Raw genomic sequence first — 21,499 nt, 5'->3', positions numbered from 1 at the left:
TAATAGATATGTATTAGTATCCCATTGTTGTTTTAATTTACATTTCCCTAATGACATATGATGTGGAGCATCTTTTCACATGCTTATTTTCCATCAACATATTTTAGTTGGTGAGGTATCTCTTCAGATGTTTTGCCTACTTTTTAATTGAGTTGTTTGTTTTCTTATTGTTGAGTTTTTTTCTTTTTTTTTGCGATACGTGGGCCTCTCACTGTTGTGGCCTCTCCCGTTGCGGAGCACAGGCTCCGGACGCGCAGGCTCAGCGGCCATGGCTCACGGGCCCAGCCGCGGATCTTCCCAGACCAGGGCATGAACCCGTGTCCCCTGCATTGGCAGGCAGACTCTCAACCACTGCGCCACCAGGGAATCCCATATTGTTGAGTTTTAAGAGTTCTTTGGGTATTTTGTATACAAGACCTTCATCTGATATGTGTTTGCAAATATATTCTTCCAGCCTGTGGCTTGTTTTTTCATCCTATTAATGGAGTCTTTCATATAGCATAAGTTTTTAGTTTTAATAAAGTTCAAATTTTTTTCTTTGATGGGTCCTCCTTTTGGTGTTGCAACTAAAAATTCATCACTGAACCCAAAGTCACCTAGATTTTCTCCTATCTTTTCTTCTACAAGTTTTATAGTTTTGTATTTTACATTTAAGTCTGTGGTCCATTTTGAGTTAATTTTTGTGAAGGGTGTAAGTTCTGTGTCTAGATTCATTTCTTTGGATGTAGATGTTACTCTGTCACCATTGGTTGAAAAGACCATCCTTTCTCCATTGGATTATCTTTGGTTCTTTGACAAAAGATCAGTTTACTATATTTGTGTTGGCCCATTTCTGGGCTCTCTATTCTTTTTTTTTTTTTTTGCGTTATGTGGGCCTCTCACTGTCGTGGCCTCTCCCGTTGCAGAGCACAGGCTCTGGATGCGCAGGCTCAGCGGCCATGGCTCACGGGCCCAGCCGCTCTGCGGCATGTGGAATCTTCCTGGACCGGGGCACGAACCCGTGTCCCCTGCATTGGCAGGCGGACTCTCAACCACTGCGCCACCAGGGAATGGGCTCTCTATTCTTTTCCATTGATATACTTGTCTGTTCCTTCATCAGTTCCACACTGTCTTGATTACTGTAGCTTTATAGTAAGTCTTGAAGTCAGGTAGTGTCAGTCCTCTGACTTTGTTCTTCAGCATTGTGTTTGCTATTCTGAGTCTTTCATCTTTCCATATAAACTTAGAATTGAAACTGAGCCCCTGTGGGGCTCCTGGGCATGGAAGCCTTTCTGTCCCCCATTTCTTGTATATAGGGAACAGACTCCAGCCTCCATGACCTTCCCTGGGTTCCAAAGGGCAGATTGGAACAGTTGTTAGGGTAGGGAGGGGATGCAGAGATGAGGAGAAGCCAAGAAACTACCAGAGGCAAGATTAAAGGAACCAGAGAAGCTAATCAAGATTAGGAGACCACCTGAGACTAGATCAAAGGAGTTCAGGCCCTGCACACACCCTAATCTTATCAGCAACCCCATCCTTGAACTATTGCTATAAAACCCCTCACCAAATCCCCCGGGGTTGGGGGACACAGTTTTTCAGGGGCATGAGCCTGCTGTATCTCCCTTTGAGTGGCAAAGCAATAAAGTTATCCTCTTCTACTTCACCTAAAACTCTTGTCTTCAAGATTCAGTTTGGCACAGTGCACAGAGACCAAGCTTTCTGCGTCAGAATCAGTTTGTCAGTATCCACCAAGTAACTTGGTGGGATTTTGATTGGGACTGCATTAAATCTGTAAATCAATCTGGGAAGAACTGACATCTGAACAATATTGAGTGTTCCTATCCATGAACATGGAGTATCTCTCCATTTATTTAGATCTTTGATTTCTTTTATCAGAGTTTTATAGTTTTCCTCATATAGTTTTAAAGAGGTTTTTGAACCAAAAAAGGTAAGAACTGTTGCTAACATGAACTAGCATTATGGGCATATGAGTATTAAAAATATATTTTAATAAGACTGTACTTATAATTTTTGCCCTGAATTTTTAAAGTACAATGTATCATAAGTAGTTTTTCATATGACACTTTCTTTTTTTGCATAAACTTTTTGCATTCTAAAGACTTTTCATATCAACAGTAAAATGGGTTAAATAAATTGTGGGATATTCATACAGTAGACTACTGTACAGCAATTTACAAAATGAACCACTGCCACCACAACCATATGAATGAATCTTACAGACATAAAGTTGCATAAGAGAAACCAGCACAAAAGAGTACAAACTGTATGGCTTCATTTTTATGAAATTTAAGAAAAGACAAACATAATTATGCTAATAGAAGTCAGAATACTGGTTACCACTGGTTACCTTACCAGTGCAGGGGTAAGGAGTAGTATGGGCTGAGATGGGACACAAAGGAACTTTGTGGGATTTGAGGAATGTTTTGAATCCTGATTTAAAATCACACACACAAGTGTGTGCGTGCGTGTGTGTGTGTGTATGTGCTTGTGTTTAGTGACCTATACACTTAAGATTAATGCACTCTATAAAAAATGTACAAATAAAATATATGTCGAAGGAAAAGACTTGGAAAATACAGAGAAAGGTACAGAGGAAAAAAAAAACTCGTAAACTTAAAAATGATTATTATTAACTTTTAGATTTGTGTCTACCTATGTCTTCTTCTATGCATATATTCACTTAACGTAAATTTTTGAGATGATACATATTTTTTTTACCTCTTCATTTAGTAATATGAGTACTTCCCTATTTTAATAAAAATTGTTTCGCATGATTTTTAGTTGCAGTGTAGCGTTTTTGTGAGTGCACATATTCTAAATTATTTGACTAATCTGGCATTTGAAATACAGGTTGTTGCCAGTTTTCCCAGAATAAGAAAAGGTTCTGATATGAACATCCTTGAAAATATATATTTGTATGTATCTCTGATTGTTTCCTTTATATATGGTAAATATTAATTCTTCGTTGCTTATTGTATTACATGTATATTCTTGTATCTATGGTTTGTTTATGGTATTTTTTAATAAGTTTTTAAATTTTAGTGCATTCAAATGTATCATTGTTTTTTCTTTTATGAATTGTGATATTTGAGTTTAAGCAAGCTTTTCTTACACTCTGCAACATTTTCTTCTAAAAGTGTTAAAGGTTTTGTGTGTGTTTTTTTTTTTTTTTTTTTTTTTCGGTACGCGGGCCTCCCACTGTTGTGGCCTCTCCTGTTGCGGAGCACAGGCTCAGCGGCCATGGCTCACGGGCCCAGCCGCTCCGCGGCATGTGGGATCTTCCCGGACCGGGGCACGAACCCGTGTCCCCTGCATCGGCAGGCAGACTCTCAACCACTGCGCCACCAGGAAAGCCCTAAAGTTTTTTTTAATAAATGTTTTCAGTCAGCCTGGGATTCATTTTTGTTTATGTTGTGAGATATGTAATCCATCTTATTTCCTGTATGGATTTTCTCAGCATCATTACTAAATTATCCATCCATTTCACTCTGATTTGTAATGCCACATCTGCCACATATCTGATTTTCATTTATGTATAACCTTATTACTGGACTCTATTGTGTTCTTTGATTCTGTTTATCTAAGTTATCCTATTTATTAATCACTGTAGCATTAGAAAAATGCTGATGCATGGTAGGGCATATCTCCTCACTTGATTTTCCTTTGGAATGATCCTGGCTGTTCTTCGCCTTACTCTGCCATCTGAATTTTAGACTTGGCTTATAAATTTCTATGAACAATTCTGTTGGAATTTTGACTGCAATTGCATTGAATTTATGGATTAATTTAGAGACAGTTGACTTATTTACAATATGAAGTTTTTCCATTCATGAACAAGATAGAATTCTAATCATTTATTCTCTCTTTCTATATATCTTTCAATAACATTTTATAATTTTTGAAAGTCTTAGGTACTTTTGGTTAATTTATTCCTAAGTTAAAGTTTGTTTCTTTTTCAAATGGTATAATTCAAAAATTGCATTTTCTAATTGTTATCGGTGTATAAGGATGGTAGTTGATTCTTATAATCAACCACTTTGTTGGACTATCCTATAGGTTCATCTATAGATTATTAAATTTTCTGTGTAGACAGTCTTATGAATATGACTATTTTCTTTCTTTCCATTTCCTTCACATTTTATTCATTTCTTACTTTGCTAGCTTAAACTTTCAATACATGGTTCATCACAGTAAAAAGACATCCTAATCTTGTTGCTTACTTTAAAAGGACTGTATTACTAGTATTACAGCATTTAGCAATATGTCTGCTGTATTTAAAAAAAAATTTTTTTTAACGGTTTGAGATACAATTCACATGCCATGAAATTTACCCCTTTAGAGTATACAATTCAGTGGTTTTTCATGTAGTCGTAGAGTTGTGCAACTACCACTGCTGTGTAATTTCAGAACATTTTTATCACCTCAGAAAGAAACCTTGTACCCATTAGCAATTAGTCACTCCCATTTCCTCCTACCCCAGATCCTGGAAACCACTAATCTACTTTCTGTTTCTGTGGATCTACCTATTCTGGACATTTTATGTTAATGGAAACACGATATGTGGTGTTTTGTTACTGCCTTTTTTCACTTTGCGTAATGTTCTCAAGGTTCATCTATGTTGTAGGTTCAATCTGTCAATACTTCATTCCTTTTTATTACCAAATAATATTACATTTTATGAATATACTGTATTTTCTTTACCCATTATCAGGTGTTTCTGCTTTTTGGCTGTTATAAACAATGCAGCTATGACCATTCATAGACAGATTTTTGTGTGGACATGTATTTTCAATTCTCTTGGGTATATACTTAAGACTAGAATTGCTGGTCCATATGGTAACTTTATGTTTAACATTTTGAGGAACTGCCAAACTTTTCCAAAGGGGCTGTAACATTTTACAATTCCATCTATAATGTATGAGGATTCTAATTTCTTCCACATCCTCACCAACACTTGTTATTATCTCTTTTTTATTATAATCTTCCCAGGGGGAATGAAGTGGTATCTTCATGTGATTTGATTTTCATTTCCCTAATGACTCATAATGCCAAGCATTTTTTCAACTGCTTATTGTCCATTTATATATCTTCTCTGGAGAAATCTATATTCAAATCCTTTGCCCATTTTGAAATTGTGTTGTCTTTTATTGACTGTAAGTTCTTTATGTATTCTGGATATGAACAATGTATTGGATATATGATTTGAAAATACTTTTTCTCATTCCATAGATGCTGTAGGATTTTTAGTTATTTTTAAAATTAGATTAAGGAAATTTCCTTTGATCTTAAGAAATTCATCATTGTGATTATTACATTTTTTACAAGTTAATTTTACCACAGTAACATATGAACATAATTTAAAAGTCAATTACTACTATCAAGAAAAGCATTCATTTGTGCCACTCCTCTGTCCCAATTTTCATTCTCGGTGGCTCTTTTAACTCATAGTGGCTTCCTCTGATGTTTAACCCCAATTTTCTAAATAACATGTGGATTCTGCTACTTTCGTTTTCAATTTTTGATATTCTCTATTGACTTCCTATTAAGTATGATGATGATTTAGCTCCTTTACACACACTTTTCTCTCTCTCTCTCACACACACACACACACACACACACACACACACACACTCATACTCACCCTCTCTTTTCCTCTCTGTCCCTCCCTTTCTCCTTTTCCTCCCTCCTTCTTTCCCTTTCTTCACTCTCCATTTTCTCAGCATAATTATATTACTATTCAGTGTGCATATCATTATGTATATATATTATCATAGTTTATGATAGTCATCTCATGTAACTTACTTGATTAAATTTTTAATACAACTCTAGGTTTCTATGAAGTAATAATTACCTGTCTGTGTCTATGTGTGTGTTTCCCCATTTGCTTAGTTTTCTATTTGTCTATAAACCCAGCTGTCATTGTTTAGGTAACCTAGCCAGAAGTAGCCTTGGAGTTGTCTCATGATGTAGAATGTCATTCAGTCCTTTTGTTTTTACTACAGTGCCTTACCTTCAGGAGTTCAGCAGTTCTGTAGTTTTACAGAGTAAATTGCCAGTAGTCTGCCAGTGTTGGAGAGGAATAGTAGCCTTCCTGTAAGGTGTTTCTCAGGGAACTTGATTTTTTAAAAAGAACAATTTAATACTTGTTTTTCATTAATATCATTAATAATTTGTAGTGCCGAATGTTTTTCCAAGTTCATGTTGTTTTTTTTGTTCTTTGTTTCTTTTTGAAAAATATATTTGTATCCTTTAAAGTTTTGTTCAGTAGAGACTAATTTTACTTTTTTAAATGTCTGTTATTTCACAATATATCTGAATATTGAAATTTATCTGTCTTATTTGTCTTAACTATTTTCCCATTTTATTTTCATTGAACACATATTTTATTGTCAAACATCAGAGTTGTCACCATTACCTTTTATTGCTTCAATATTCAGGGTTTTCTCTTTCACAATCTGGGAAAACATACTTTTCTGTTTTATTATTTTGTCTTAATGTCCACACTTCTTTCTGTATTTAAGCTTACGAGCCATGTAAAAACTAATGAGCCAGTTAGCATACATTTTGTATCTAGCATTTATTCTTTCTTTGAGTTGTTCTTTTACTTCTGCTTGTCACATAGTCATATTGTTCTCAGCATCAGAGTACTCCCTGGAAATAATTCAGGCATTTAAGTGGCATATCAAATCTTTTTAAAAACGATTTGGTACATTTTTATTTAGTTCATTGCTTTTGAAAGGCACTGAATAAAACCCTAATTGCCTGAAGAAGTAATGAACCTCCTAAATGTGTAACTTCTTATTTAAATAAGTCTGAAGAGAATTTGAGAATATATGGGAATTCAAAATATATTGTTAGCATTTGTGTATTAATGTTTGACTAAAATTTCAATGTATATTTCATTTGGGTTTTATTACAGTTTTAAGAATTTTGTTTTCCCCCTTTCCCTCCCCCCCCCCCACCCTGGTACACTTAATATGGTAATTCCTTATAGGGACATTTTTCTGCTATCCTTCAAAAAGAAGAAAAGGTCTCATCAGTTCATGGTAAAGAGGAGGCAAGAGAAGTACCTATTATTAGTGCTTCAACTCAAATAATGCTCAAAGGACTTTTTATGGTGCTTGACTATCTTTTTAGGCAAAATAGCAGGTAAGTGAAGATAATCTGGTCTGTATTCCTCCTCTTAAAAATATTAGCCTTATTGGGTACTACCATGTGTTTAATACCTACTAATTTTATATGAGTACTTGGGATAGTGATAAACAAGTGGTATAAATATTGCTCTTACTTACTGGCACAGACTCAGTCAATTGATGTTAGTTTTTATTAATGAAAATGAGTATTAAAACCAGTTAATAAATACAATTAATTAATTCAGCATTAAAGTCCTCTAAGACTAAATTTAAGTTTTCTTTTAAGTATAATCTAGATGTTTCTTCCAGTGTCAGAAAGTCTCTCTTATTGTGTAAATCCTCTATTTAATGAAATGTGGGAAATGAAAAGCAGTCAACTCCCCACACACTACTCCTTAAGTTATAGTACTACCTGGTTCCAGTATTTTTTTAAGTGTTTTTTTATGGTAAAATATACACAATATAAAATTTACCTTTTTTTTTTGCGGTACGTGGGCCTTTCACTGTTGTGGCCTCTCCCGTTGCGGAGCACAGGCTCCGGACACGCAGGCTCAGCGGCCATGGCTCATGGGCCCAGCCGCTCCTCAGCGTGTGGGATCTTCCTGGACCGGGGCACGAACCCGTGTCTCCTGCATCGGCAGGCGGACTCTCAACCACTGCGCCACCAGGGAAGCCCAAATTTACCATTTTTAAGTGTACATTTTAATAGCATTAAGTATGTTCACATTGTTGTACAACTACCACCACTGTCAATTTCTAGAAATTTTTCATCATCCCAAACAGGAACTCTATACCCATGGAACAGTATCTTCCATTTCCCTCTCACCACAGCCTTTGGTAACCTCTATCCTACTTTCATGTCTATGGATTTGCCCTTTCTAGGTGTCTCATATAAGTGGAATCATACAATCTAATGTTTTCAAGGTTAATCCATGTAACATATGTCATTCCTTTTTATGGCTGAATAATATTCCATGTGTATATATACCACATTTTGTTTACCCATTCTTACATTGATGGACATTTGTATTGTTTCTAGCTTTTGCGTATTGTGAATCATGCTGCAGTGAACACTGATGTACTAGTATCTGTTTGAGTGCCTGCTTTCAGTTTTTCTGGGTACATACCTAGCAGTAGAATTGCAGGATTATATGGTAATTCTGTATTTAACTTTTTGAGGAGCCAGTGTGCTATTTGTCATAGCAGCTGCACATTCTAGATTCACATAGTTATGCACAAGAGTTCCCAATTTCTCCACATCCTTGCCAATACTTGTTATTATTTGTTTTTTGGATCATAGCCATCCTAATGGGTATAAAGTGGTATCTCCTTATGGTTTTTTTTTTAACATCTTTATTGAGGTATAATTGCTTTACAATGGTGTGTTAGTTTCTGCTTTATCTCCTTATGGTTTTGATTTACACTTCCCTAATGACTAGAGATGTTGAGCATCTTTTCATGTGCTTATTGTCCATTTCTATATCTTCATTGGAGAAGTGTCTACTCAAGTCCTTTGTCCATTTTTTTTTTTTTTTTTTTTTTTTTGTGGTACGTGGCCCTCTCACTGCTGTGGCCTCTCCCGTTGCGGAGCACAGGCTCCGGACGCGCAGGCCCAGCGGCCATGGCTCACGGGCCCAGCCGCTCCGCGGCACGTGGGATCTTCCCGGACCGGGGCACGAACCCGCGTCCCCTGCATCGGCAGGCGGACTCTCAACCACTGCGCCACCAGGGAAGCCCCCTTTGTCCATTTTTAAATGGGGTTTTTGTTGTTGAGTTGTAGGAGTTATTCTGCGTATTAATCCTTTATCAGATATTTGCTTTACAAATATTTTCTCCCATTCTGTGGGTTCTCTTTTCACTCTCTTGATAGTATTCTTCGATGCACAAGTTTTGAAATTTTGATGCAGTCCAATTTATCGAGTTTTTTCTTTTATTGCTTGTGCTTTTGGGATCCATTGAACATAGCCAAATATGATGTCATGAAGATTTTCCCCAATGTTTTCTTCTAAGAGTTTTATAGTTTTTAGCTCCCAGTATTTTTATAAAATTCCCTCCACATTGTGCAGGGTTCCTGACTTGAACTTTGAATTCTGAGCTCTCTATGGGTAAAATTAACAGGCAGTATTACTGTGAGGACATGGTAGAGAATACCAAATTTTATTCTGTTTAAGCTTAGGTGCTTATAGCCTCTTATTGAGAGAAATTATAAGCTGGATGGGATCACGGAGATCATCTGGTTTAGTACTTTCATTAAAAATAGATGAAGACTGAGATCCACATTTTAAAGGAACTTAAAAATTAGTTTCCTAAAATTTCAGTAAAAATTGTCTTTCTATTTTCTTATGCAATAAAAAAGTTTAACCCACTTTTTAGTTTCTTTAACAATAATACTGTTAACTATTTTATAACTAATGATGTAACATAGAATGCAAAGAGCTCTGAACTAGGAGTTAGGAGGCTTGCATTTTAATTCTGGCTCTGCCATGATTTATGTAATGTTTGAACATAGGGATGGGAAGTGATAAAGGGTGATATTTAAGTGATATCTAACCTCTGTAAGGGGGGACTGACTCTAAGGTTTAATGCCTTATTTCTATCAGGATTACTGAATTTTAGTGGTGTGGGTTGTTGGTGGGGGACAGTGTTATCTAAAAATTTCCCATTTAATTACCATTTTATTTTTATTTAGATTTGCAGATGATTATAAAGTCGCTATTCAACAGACTTACTCTTGGATAAATCAGACTGATACTTCAGATAAAAATGGGTTCTTGGTTCTACCAAAAAATAAGAAACGTTTACGACAGAAAGCAGCAGTTCATGTGCTGAATTTTTGGTGCTTAAATCCAGCTGTGGTAAGCTTATCATGCTGTAAATGAGAATACTGTCTTCTTGCTCAATACCAACAATTAAATAAATGTGCTTGACTGTTTTAAAGATGATTTTATGTATCTAATGTTTCCTTTTAGGCCTTTTCAGATATTAATGGCAAGGTTTGGACGATTGTTTTGACATCTGGGACATTATCACCAATGAAATCCTTTTCATCAGAACTTGGTGTTACATTTACTATCCAACTGGAGGCTAATCATGTCATTAATAACTCACAGGTTAGGTTTTTGTTGTTGTTGTTGTTTTTTTGAAGGCTCTTGGTCTTTTTACCTCAGTATAATTTATAAACAAATTAAAAGGTAACTGAAGTACTGGCAAACAAATCCTGATAGGAAAGTCAACATTTCAGTTTTAGAATAAAGGAAAATTTGTCAGCTACTTGGTAGTGTCAACAAAAGGAAATACCAATAAATAGCATTCCTTCAACCCAGTGAGTAAAAATAAACACTTTCAAGGCAAAGACTGCATTGCAATTTCCTTATTTAAATAAGTTTTAAGTTTTTTAATGAAAATGAAAAAGAAAACAAAAATTCAACTCTTTTTTTTTTACTGTAGTTCCTAATAGTTTAATTATTTGTGTTTTTCTTTTCCATTAGACTATGGTATATCCTTATTCTAATTTTTACATCCTCATCTTTCCACTGCACCTAGATTAATACCTGGTATTAGTTAGCAAGTGTTCAGCATGTTTGAATATCTGAAATGAATTAAAAGTATTCTTATGAGTCCTGTGACTTAAGATTTTAATTTTATTATTTATTCATTTGTTTTTATTTTTGGCTGTGTTGGGTCGTCGTTGCTGTCTGTGGGCTTCTCTAGTTGTGGTGAGTGGGGGCTTCTCCGTTGAGGTGCACAGGCTTCTCATTGTCGTGGCTTCTCTTGTTGTGGAACATGGGCTCTAGGCGCGCAGGCTTCAGTAGTTGTGGCTGTGGGCTCTAGAGCACAGGCTCAGTAGTTGTGGTGCACGGGCTTAGTTGCTCTGAGGCATGTGGGATCTTCCCGGGCCGGGGCTTGAACCTGTGTGCCTTGCATTGGCAGGCAGATTCTTAACCACTGCGCCACGAGGGAAGCCCAGATTTTAATTTTTTATAACAATACCATGTAAATGTTAATTTTCCTAAGAATGTTTGAATTGTCATTTGTCAGTCTGCCTTCTATTTCTTTTTAGGAAGTAATTTAAAGTGGTTAGCTACATGCTTAATACCACCTGTGGGCCTAATATAATTCTAGTTCTTTATAAAGAGCTATAGTTTTCAACCAAGAAGTATTTTTGGAAATTACTGGCATTTAGTAGGTGAGAGCCTTATGCTAAACTCCTATATAACCAAGGATTGTGCTTTCCAAAATCCAGAATGCTCCTGTATAGAAACATTGCTATAAGCAGTAGCAAAGGAAAAATATATGTTGCACGTTTTCAAGATATTTCCTTAGAGGTTCAAATAAATACGGGAAGTTATTAGTAAATTCAGCATATATTTTTTCAAAAGAATGTTATTATAGGTTCTGTGTTCTCAATCTAGTGCACAAAAGCCCATTTAACCTGTAATGTCACTAAATAATAATTAACAATAATAATAATGCTAGTTCAGCTGGATCCTGTTACATTTCCCCAACTTTTAAAAAGTTTTTTATTTTAATTGTGGTAAAAAACACATGCCATAAAATTTGCCATCTTAACCATTTTTAAGTGTATAGTTCAGTTTTGTTAAGTATATTCACACTGTTGTATATAACCAATCTCTAGAGCTTTTTCATATAGCAACACTGAAATTCTATTCTTAAACAACAATTCTCCATTCCCCCCTCCTCTCAGCCCCTGGTAACCACCATTCCACTTTTTGTTTTTATGAATTTGACTATTCTAAATACCTCATGTAAGTGGAGTCACAAGGTTTTTGTGATTAGTTTATTTCGCTTAGCCTGGTGTCTTCAAGGTTCATCCTTGTAACATGAATCAGAATTTCCTTCCTTTTTAAGGCTTAGTAATATTCCAGTTTGTGTGTGTGTGTGTGTGTGTGTGTGTGTATCACATTTTGTTTGGTCATTCATTCCTTGATCACCCCAAATTTTTACTTAAAAACTTATAACTTGAAAAATGGAAAAAATAGTATTAATATAGTGAATATCTTTATACCCTTAACCTAGATTCATCAGTTTTTAACATTTTGCATCTGTATATATATGAGACAAAGGAAGAGAGGAGTAATATTGCAAAATGTTGATGATTACATTAATTTTGGTTATGGTATTAGAAAGTAATTTGTAGACATAGTGACACCTTGCCCTTAATTAGTTTAGCATGTTTCTCCTAAGAACAAGTACATAATCTTGCATAACCACAGTATCATGATCATATCCAAGCAATTTAATATTGATACAATAGAATCTATATTTTTCCAGATATTCCCAATGTGTCTTTTTTTATTTTTTGATGATAAATGCATTTCACCATTTATTTAATGTTTAAGCTCTCACACTAGATTTTTACAAGCTGGTGAACACTGACAAATTATTTCTCCCACAGAACTATAACCACATGTTCCGGGACAGTATAAATATATGGTTGAGCTAACATTAATACTCATCACCATTTTATCTATTACATAATAAAACAAATTGTCAAGTATCCACATATTAAGTTACACAGCTCAAAAGACATAAAACATTAAATGTCTGCTCAATTCATTAGCAGAAACCCACTTTTTTTTTTGGCAAGAGAGGTTGGGAATCACACTTCAAACAAAAATAAGTTGGTAAACAACTTCAGATAAGTTTGAAAAAAAATTACAAGAATTTCAGAAGTTTTATGATTAAGAATTGTTTTAGCTACAATAACAAAGTATTTCTACCTTTTAAAAACATTTATAAATTAAAATACATATTCTACATGTTCTTCACAAGACAAAGGCAACATTTTACTAAAAATACTTAATATCCCCCTCCCATTCTTTTTTCAGGCCCTCCCTGTAAGTTACACCCCAAAGTGCAAACATTAAAATTAACTGTAAGGCTTTTTTGTCTGGAGACATTAAAGACATGTGCTTCCGTACAATGTAGATTTTCTATAACAGCACAAAATGAGTTTTATAGAAAGACATTAAATAATCACTGTAAGACTTGGTTAATTAAAGAAAAAGGAGCAAATCTCACATATACTGGTATGAATGTAGAAGATGTAAACATATCATGAGCAAATAACCTCATAGGCCCTACTTTCTATGTTGGAAATGCTGGAAGGAATAAACCACATAAAGTCCAGGGTTTTCATAGTTCCTGGGATTTTAGTTCTATATCATACTAAAAATATACAAGAACTGTGCTGGGTATTTTGGCACCTAGTCTTTCTAAATTTCTTATATATTGATAAGATTCTGTCATGGAAACAGATTTAAAGACATGACTCAGTACTGCATGATTTCAGGAAAGGTAATTTGGTACAAATGATAAGCACATTTTAAATGCTGAACAGAAAGAATCCTTTGCTAAGTGGCTAAGTAGGTTGATCATAACCCAAACATAGAGGTTGCAATTCTGCCAGGCTTGCGGCCTGGTAAAACTGCTTTTCAACACTCCTATGGAAGTTTCATCAGACTTTACCAAGCCAACGTGCTGGCTAACATGTACAACAGATTCTGTCTGTCTAGGTTCCACTTCTAAGCAATGGCATTAGGCAACCCAGTTTTACTGAATGCAACAGTTGTTTCTATGACCATTGGAGTCTTTGAAGCGCAGCCACATTTTAGGACGATACTTCTCCAAATACAAAAGTTGCTTGCTGTTAAAAGCACCATGCCGCTTTTGTCTTATGTACTGTACTGCATCTTCATATTTCATTCCACCTTCAATTAATGCTAGGACGACAAGCAATGGACCTCTCCCAAGGCCTGCAACACAATGAAAGGCAGTACAACAACCAGGGTCTTCATGAAACTTAATTTTCACAAGACTTAACCAGTCATCAACCATCTGGTTACATGGTGGTACACCATCATCAAAAGGCCAATCGAGAACATGGATGCCTTCTTTCTCTACAAGAGTAGTGTCATAAGTTGCTTCACATACTCTTACTATTGTGGTAACCATACTTCTTAAGTTCCTCTATAAATTTGTTTAAGGTTGCATTAGTTGGATTGTGTGTAATGAGAAATCTCACTTTCTTGTAAGTGACTTCCACAGGAGCTGGGCGGTTCATTTGAGCCATGTTAATTTAGTTAAAAAACACTCAATAGGATTATGAAAGAATTTTAAAAATTGAATACAGAAATGATGCAAATAAACTGAGTCTACTTCAATATACTCCACTTGAAATTCTCAGTGCTTTCGAGTATGAAGTTGGGAGTAATGGGAAATGAAATGAACCTCCTGACAAGAAGCAGCAATTCTTCAATCCAGTAATACTGAGGCAATAGAAAAGGAGTGCACTGAGGTTTACCCCATCCAGGTCAGAACTCTTGTAAAAAATGCTCTGTGGATTTCAATTCAACACTTCTGTGTCCAGGTTAGCTACTCTTATGGGGGCTTCTTGGTGGAGTAGTAATGAATTTCTACAGTTCACTTGTCTGCATAGAGGTTGTGCTGTGCCTGGCAGTAGTCTCCACTGCCATTCAGAAACTCCATAAATGTGTGACCAAGAACACCACAGAACTGCCTCTCTCTAGCCTGTTCTCTTGGCGTAGGTTTGGTTATCCCAAGAAAGGTACACTCTTGTAGCTTCACTCTCAGGGCACCGAATGCTCCCAATGTGTCTTTTATACCTATTTATTTTTCTTATTCTTGATTCAGGATCCAGTCAAGTATTATATATTGCATTTGATTTTCAAGTCTCTTTAGTTTTTTTTTTTTTTTCTTATTTTAAACTGAAGTATAGTTGATTTACAGTATTAGTTTCAGGTGTACAACATAGTGATTCAAAGTTTTTATAGATTTTAAAAACTCCATTTAAAGTTTATACTCCATTTAAAGTTATAAAATATTGGCTATTATCCCTATGCGGTACAATATATCCTTATAGCTTATTTATTTTATACATAGTAGTTTGTACCTCTTAATTCGCTACCCCTATCTTGCCCTTCCCCCCACTAGTAACCACTAGTTTGTTCTATTTGGGAATCTTTTCTGTTTTGTTATATTCATTTGTGTTGTAATTTTTAGATTCCACATGTAAGTGATAACATACAGTATTTGTCTTTCTCTGTCTGACTTATTTCACTTAGCCTAATACCCTCCAGGTCCATCCATGTTGTTGCAAATGGCAAGATTTCGTTCTTTTTTATGGCTGAGTACTCTTCGTGTGTGTGTGTGTGTGTGTGTGTGTATACCACGTCTTCTTTATCTGTTCATCTGTGATGGACATTTAGGTTGCTTCCATATCTTTAACTATTGGAAATAACACTACTATGAATATTGGGGTACATGTATTAGTGTTTTTGTTTTCTTCAGATATACTCCCAGAATTGGAATTGCTGGATCATATGGTAGTTCTATTTTTAGTTTTTTGAGGAACCTCCATACAGTTTTCCATAGTGGCTGCACCAGTTCATGCCTCTTTAGTACTTAAAATAGTTTCCTTGCCCTTTTTTTCTGTCTTTCATGACATTTTTAAAGAATTCAAGTCACCAGTTGTCCTTAGGAATATTTTATAATCTGGAATTTTCTGATTGTTTTCTCATGATAAGATTCAAGTTAAAGTGTTTGGTAAGAATACTATATAAGTGATATTGTTGCTTCCCATTGTATCATATCAAGAAACATACTGTCAGTTTGTCTTATTACTAGTTGATCATTTGGTTTAAAGTTGATTAAACTGGTATCCATCAGATGTCATCTTGCAAAATGTACCTCAATCTTGTATATCATTTCCAAATATAAGACTATTACATTTTTCAACAATCTGAAGTGTTTATATTGTCTTTAGAATACTAATAAAATTGGTACTTTTCTAGTCAAATTAACTATACTAAGGCTAGACCTATGTGAATGTAGAGGAATTGCACATAACTGTAAAATTTGGTGGGTCTGATTTTCTGACTATAGATCTTTGAGCATCAGGGAATTTGTGAAACAGTAGTTCCTGTCATAATTGAATCTTAGAAACTTAACTATAGCAGATTGTACCAGCCCTCATCTCTTATTTTGGATTCATTTCTGATTTATTCATTTCATTTGTTCCTATCATCTAACAAAATGTTGTTACCTGCTTAATTTTGTAAAGCTGTTGAGGAAATACATAAATATAACCTGTTTTTCTTTCATCCTAAGAGAATTCAGTGGTCTACCTAAAGTAAAACTTTCATAAATTAAATCTATATATAATTAATTAAAGGTAATAGGAAAAAACCCCAACAATTTAAAAGTAGATTTTCTCTAAACTCACTGCTTGATCTTTTTTTGACATACACGTAATTAAGGCTCCCAAATTAAATGCTATTTTGCCTGCCTCATTTAAGCATAACTCTAATACTGACATATTTATATTCTAGGTTTGGGTTGGCACCATTGGGTCAGGCCCCAAGGGTCGCAGTCTCTGTGCTACCTACCAGCACACGGAAACATTTGAGTTCCAGGATGAAGTGGGAGCACTTGTGTTATCTGTGTGCCAGACTGTGAGCCAAGGAATTTTGTGTTTCCTGCCATCTTATAAGGTAAAGGAATATTTATTTTTTCTTTTGCCTTTAAAAGATCATGTGGCATAACCACCACAAGCAACAGGGGAATTACAGTTTCCTAAACTTCATATATTATTTTACTTGTTTACTAAGATGCTGCCTGATTGTTCTACCACAGATTTTTATTCTTAGAGGCAGGTTGATATTTTCATGGTTAAAGGAAAAAGCATTATTTTCACTTTGATAAATTACACTATTTGAATGTTTAAGTAATCTGAATAAGACTTTCTTTGTTGCCCATCTTTTTTTTTTGGAGTATAATTGCTTTACAATGTTGTGTTAGTTTCTGCTGTACAATGAAGAGAATCAGCTATATGTATACATATATCCCCTCCCTCTTTGACCTCCCTCCCACCCACTTCCCCCCATCCCACCCATCTAGGTCATCACAGAGCATGGAGTTGAGCTCCCTGTGCTATACCGGAGGTTCTCACTAGCTATCTATTAGGTTGGCCCAACCCAATATTTTACACCTGGTAGTGTATTTATGTCAAACCTAGTCTCCCAATTCATCCCACCCTCGCTTTCCCTCCCTGTGTCCACATGTCCATTCTCTACGTCTACGTCTCTATTCCTGCCCTCGAACTAGGTTCATCTGTACCATTTTCCTAGATTCCACATACATGCATTAATACATGATATTTGTTTTTCTCTTTCTGACTTACTTCACTCTGTATGACAAACTCTAGGTCCATACACATCTCTACAAATGACCCAGTTTCATTCCTTTTTATGGCTGAGTAATATTCCATTATACATATGTACCACATCTTCTTTATCCATTCATTTTTCAATGGAAATTTAAGTTGTTTCCATGTCCTGGCTATTGTAAATAGTGCTGCAGTGAACATTGGGGTACATGTGACTTTTTGAATTATGGTTTTCTCAGAGTATATGCCCAGCTGTGGGATTGCTGGGTCATATGGTACTTCTATTTTTAGTTTTTTTTTTTTTTGCGTTACGCGGGCCTCTCAATGCTGTGGCCTCTCCCGCCGCGGAGCACAGGCTCCGGACGCGCAGGCCCAGCGGCCATGGCTCACGGGCCCAGCCGCTCCGCGGCATGTGGGATCCTCCCGGACCGGGGCACGAACCCGTGTCCCCTGCGTCGGCAGGCGGACTCTCAACCACTGCGCCACCAGGGAAGCCCCTATTTTTAGTTTTTAAAGGAACCTTCATACTGTTCTCCATAGTGGCTGTATCAGTTACATTCCCACCAACAGTGCAAGAGGGTTCCCTTTTCTCCACACTGTCTCCAGCATTTACTGTTTGTAGTTTTTTTTTTTTTTTTTGTAGATTTTTTGATGATGGCCATTCTGACCTGTGTGAGGTGATACCTCACTGTAATTTTGAATTGCATTTCTCTACTAATTAGTGATGTTGAGCATCTTTTCATGTGCCTCTTGGCCATCTGTATGTCTTCTTTGGAGAAATGTCTATTTAGGTCGTCCTTCCATTTTTTTTTTTTTTTTTTTGCGGTATGGAGGCCTCTCACTGTTGTGGCCTCTCCCGTTGCGGAGCACAGGCTCCGGACGTGCAGGCTCAGCGGCCATGGCTCACGGGCCCAGCCGCTCCGCGGCAGGTGGGATCTTCCTGGACTGGGGCACGAACCTGTGTCCCCTGCATCGGCAGGCGGACTCTCAACCACTGCGCCACCAGGGAAGCCCGTCGTCCTTCCATTTTTTGATTGGGTTGTTTGTCTTTTGATATTGAGCTGCATGAGCTATTTGTATATTTTGGAGATTAATCCTTTGTCCGTTGCTTCGTTTGCAAATATTTTCTCCCATTCTGAGGGTTGTCTTTCCGTCTTGTTTATGGTTTCCTTTGCTGTGCAAAAGCTTTGAAGTTTAATTAAGTCCCATTTTCTTACTTTTGTTTTTATTTTCATTACTCTGGGAGGTGGATTTAAAAAGATCTTGCTATGATTTATGTCATAGAGTGTTCTTCCTACGTTTTCCCCTAAGAATTTTGTAGTGACCGGTCTTACATTTAGGTCTTTAATCCATTTTGAGTTTATTTTTGTGTATGGTGCTAGGCAGTGTTCTAATTTCATTCTTTTACCTGTAGCTGTCCTGTTTTCCCAGCACCACTTATTGAAGAGGCTGTCTTTTCTGCGTTGTATGTCCTTGCCTCCTTTGTCATAGATTAGGTTACCATAGGTGCTTGCTTTTATCTCTGAGCTTTCTATCCTGTACCATTGATCTATATTTCTGTTTCTATGCCAATACCGTACTGTATTGATTACTGTAGCTTTGTAGTATAGTCTGAAGACAGGAAGCCTAATTCCTCCATCTCCGTTTTTCTCTCTCAAGATTGCTTTGGCTATTCGGGATCTTTTGTGTTTCCATACAAATTGTAAAATCTTTTGTTCTAATTCTGTAAAAAATGCTTTGGGTCATATAGTCATTTGCACAGTATTGATTCTTCCAATTCAAGAACATGGTATACCTCTCCATCTGTTTGTGTCATCTTTGATTTCTTTCATCAGTGTTTTATAGTTTTCTGAGTACAGGTCTTTTGCCTCCTTAGGTAGGTTTATTCCTAGGTATTTTATTCTTTTTGTTGCAACCGTAAATAGGATTATTTCCTTAATTTCTCTTTCTGATCTTTCGTTGTTAGTCTATAGGAATACAAAAGATTTCTGTGCATTAACTTGGTATCCCTCAACTTTACTAAATTCATTGATTAGCTCTAGTAGTTTTCTGGTGGTATCTTTAGGGTTTTCTATGTATAGTATCATATCATCTGCAAACAGTGACAGTTTTACTTCTTTTCCAATCTGGATTCCTTTTATTTCCTTTTCTTCTCTGATTGCCATGGCTAGGACTTCCAAAACTATGTTGAATAATAGTGGTGAGAGTAGACATCTTTGTCTTGTTCCTGATGTTAGAGGAAATGCTTTCAATTTTTCACCATTGAGAATGATGTTTACTGAGTTTGTTGTATATGGCCTTTATTATGTTGAGGTAGGTTCCCTCTTAGCCCACTTTCTGGAGAGTTTTTATCATAAATGGGTGTTGAATTTTCTCAAAAGCTTTTTCTGCATCTATTGAGATGATCATATGGTTTTTATTCTTTAATTTGTTACTATGGTGTATCACGTCGATTGATCTGCATATATTGAAAATCCTTACATCCCTGGGATAAATCCCACTTGATCATGGTATATGATCCTTTTAATGTGTTGTTGGATTCGGTTTGCTAGTGTTTTGTTGAGGATTTTTGCGTCTATGTTCATCAGTGATATTGGTCTGTAATTTTCTTTTTTTGTGATATTTTTGTCTGGTTTTGGTATCAGGGTGATGGTGGCCTCGTAGAACGAGTTTGAGAGTATTCCTCCCGCTGAAATTTTTTAGAAGAGTTTGAGAAGGATGGGTGTTAGGTCTTCTCTAAATGTTTGATAGAATTCACCTGTGAAGCCATCTGGTCCTGGACTTTTGTTTGTTGGAAGATTTTTAATTAGTTTCAATTTCATTACTTGTGATTTGTCTGTTTATATTTTCTAATTCTTCCTGGTACAGTCTTGGAAAGTTGTAACTTTCCAAGAATTTGTCCATTTCTTCCAGGTTGTCCATTTTATTGTCATATAGTTGCTTGTAATAGTCTCTTATAATCCTTTGTATTTCTGCAGTGTCAATTGTAATTTCTCCTTTTTCATTTCTGATTGTATTGATTTGAGTCCTCTCCCTTTTTTCTTGATGAGTCTTGCTAAAGGTTTATCAGTTTTGTTTAATTTCTCAAAGAGCCGACTTTTAGTTTTATGTAATTCCTCTTTGATTTCTTCAGTGATCTCTTGGTTATTTAGCAGTGCACTGTTTAGTCTCCATGTATTTATGGGTTTTTTCTTTTCCTGTGGTTGATTTCTAATCTCATAGCATCGTGGTCAGAAAAGATGCTTGATACAATTTCAGTTTTCTTAAATTTTCCAAGGCTTGATCTGTGACCCAACATGTGATCTATCCTAGAGAATGTTCCGTGTGCTCTTGAGAAGAAAGTGTATTCTGCCACTTTCAGGTCGAATGTCCTATCAATATCAATTAAGTCTATCTGGTCTGTTGTGTCATTTAAAGCTTGTGTTTCCTTATTTATTTTCTGTCTGGATGATCTATCCATTGGTTTAAGTGGGGTGTTAAAGTCCCCTACTATTACTGTGTTACTGTCAATTTCCCCTTTTATGGCTGTTAGCATTTGCCTTATGTATTGAGGTGCTCCTGTGTTGGGCGCATAAATATTTATAATTGTTATACCTTCTTCTTGGTTTGATCCCTTAATCATTATGTAGTGCCCTTCCTTATCTTTTGTAAGTCTTTATTTTAAAGTCTATTTTATCTAATATAAGTATGGCTACTGCAGCTTTCTTTTAATTTACAGTTGCATGGAATATCTTTTTCCATCCCGTCACATTCAGTCGGTATGTATCCCTAGGTCTGAAGTGGGTCTCTTGTAAGACAGCATATATATGAGTCTTGTTTCTGTATCCATTCAGCCAGTTTGTGTCTTTTGGTTGGACATTTAATCCATTTACATTCAAGGTAGTTATCGACATGTATGTTCCTATTACCATTTTCTTAATTGTTTTGGGTTTCTTTCTGTGGGTCTTTTCTTTCTCTTGTGTTTCCCACCTAGAGAAGTCCCTTTAGCATTTGCTGTAAAGCTGGTTTGGGGGTGCTGAATTCTCTCAGCTTTTGTTTGTTTGTGAAGGTTTTGATTTCTCCACTGAATCTGAATGAGATCCTTGCTGGGTAGAGTAATCTTGGTTGTAGGCGTTTCCCTTTCATCACTTTAAATATGTCCTGCCAGTCCCTTCTGGCC

The 21,499-nt window shown here is 36.0% G+C and overlaps 1 protein-coding gene and 1 pseudogene across 1 annotated transcript in view; one reads left to right on the top strand and one right to left on the bottom strand.

The window, feature by feature from the left end:
• The window catches only part of BRIP1 (BRCA1 interacting helicase 1), a 187,754-nt gene that overhangs the window by 72,721 nt on the left and 93,534 nt on the right, over positions 1-21,499 (top strand). The window contains 4 exon segments of the mRNA XM_065897689.1: positions 6,995-7,149; positions 9,823-9,988; positions 10,103-10,243; positions 16,505-16,666. Of these exon segments, the coding sequence (XP_065753761.1) occupies positions 6,995-7,149; positions 9,823-9,988; positions 10,103-10,243; positions 16,505-16,666 (624 nt within the window).
• On the bottom strand, positions 13,707-14,226 carry LOC136138273 (protein tyrosine phosphatase type IVA 1 pseudogene; annotated as a pseudogene).

Source organism: Phocoena phocoena, chromosome 19 (assembly GCF_963924675.1).
Source record: "Phocoena phocoena chromosome 19, mPhoPho1.1, whole genome shotgun sequence".
Taxonomy (NCBI): Eukaryota; Metazoa; Chordata; class Mammalia; order Artiodactyla; family Phocoenidae; genus Phocoena; species Phocoena phocoena.
This window is presented reverse-complemented; position numbering and strand designations above follow the sequence as displayed.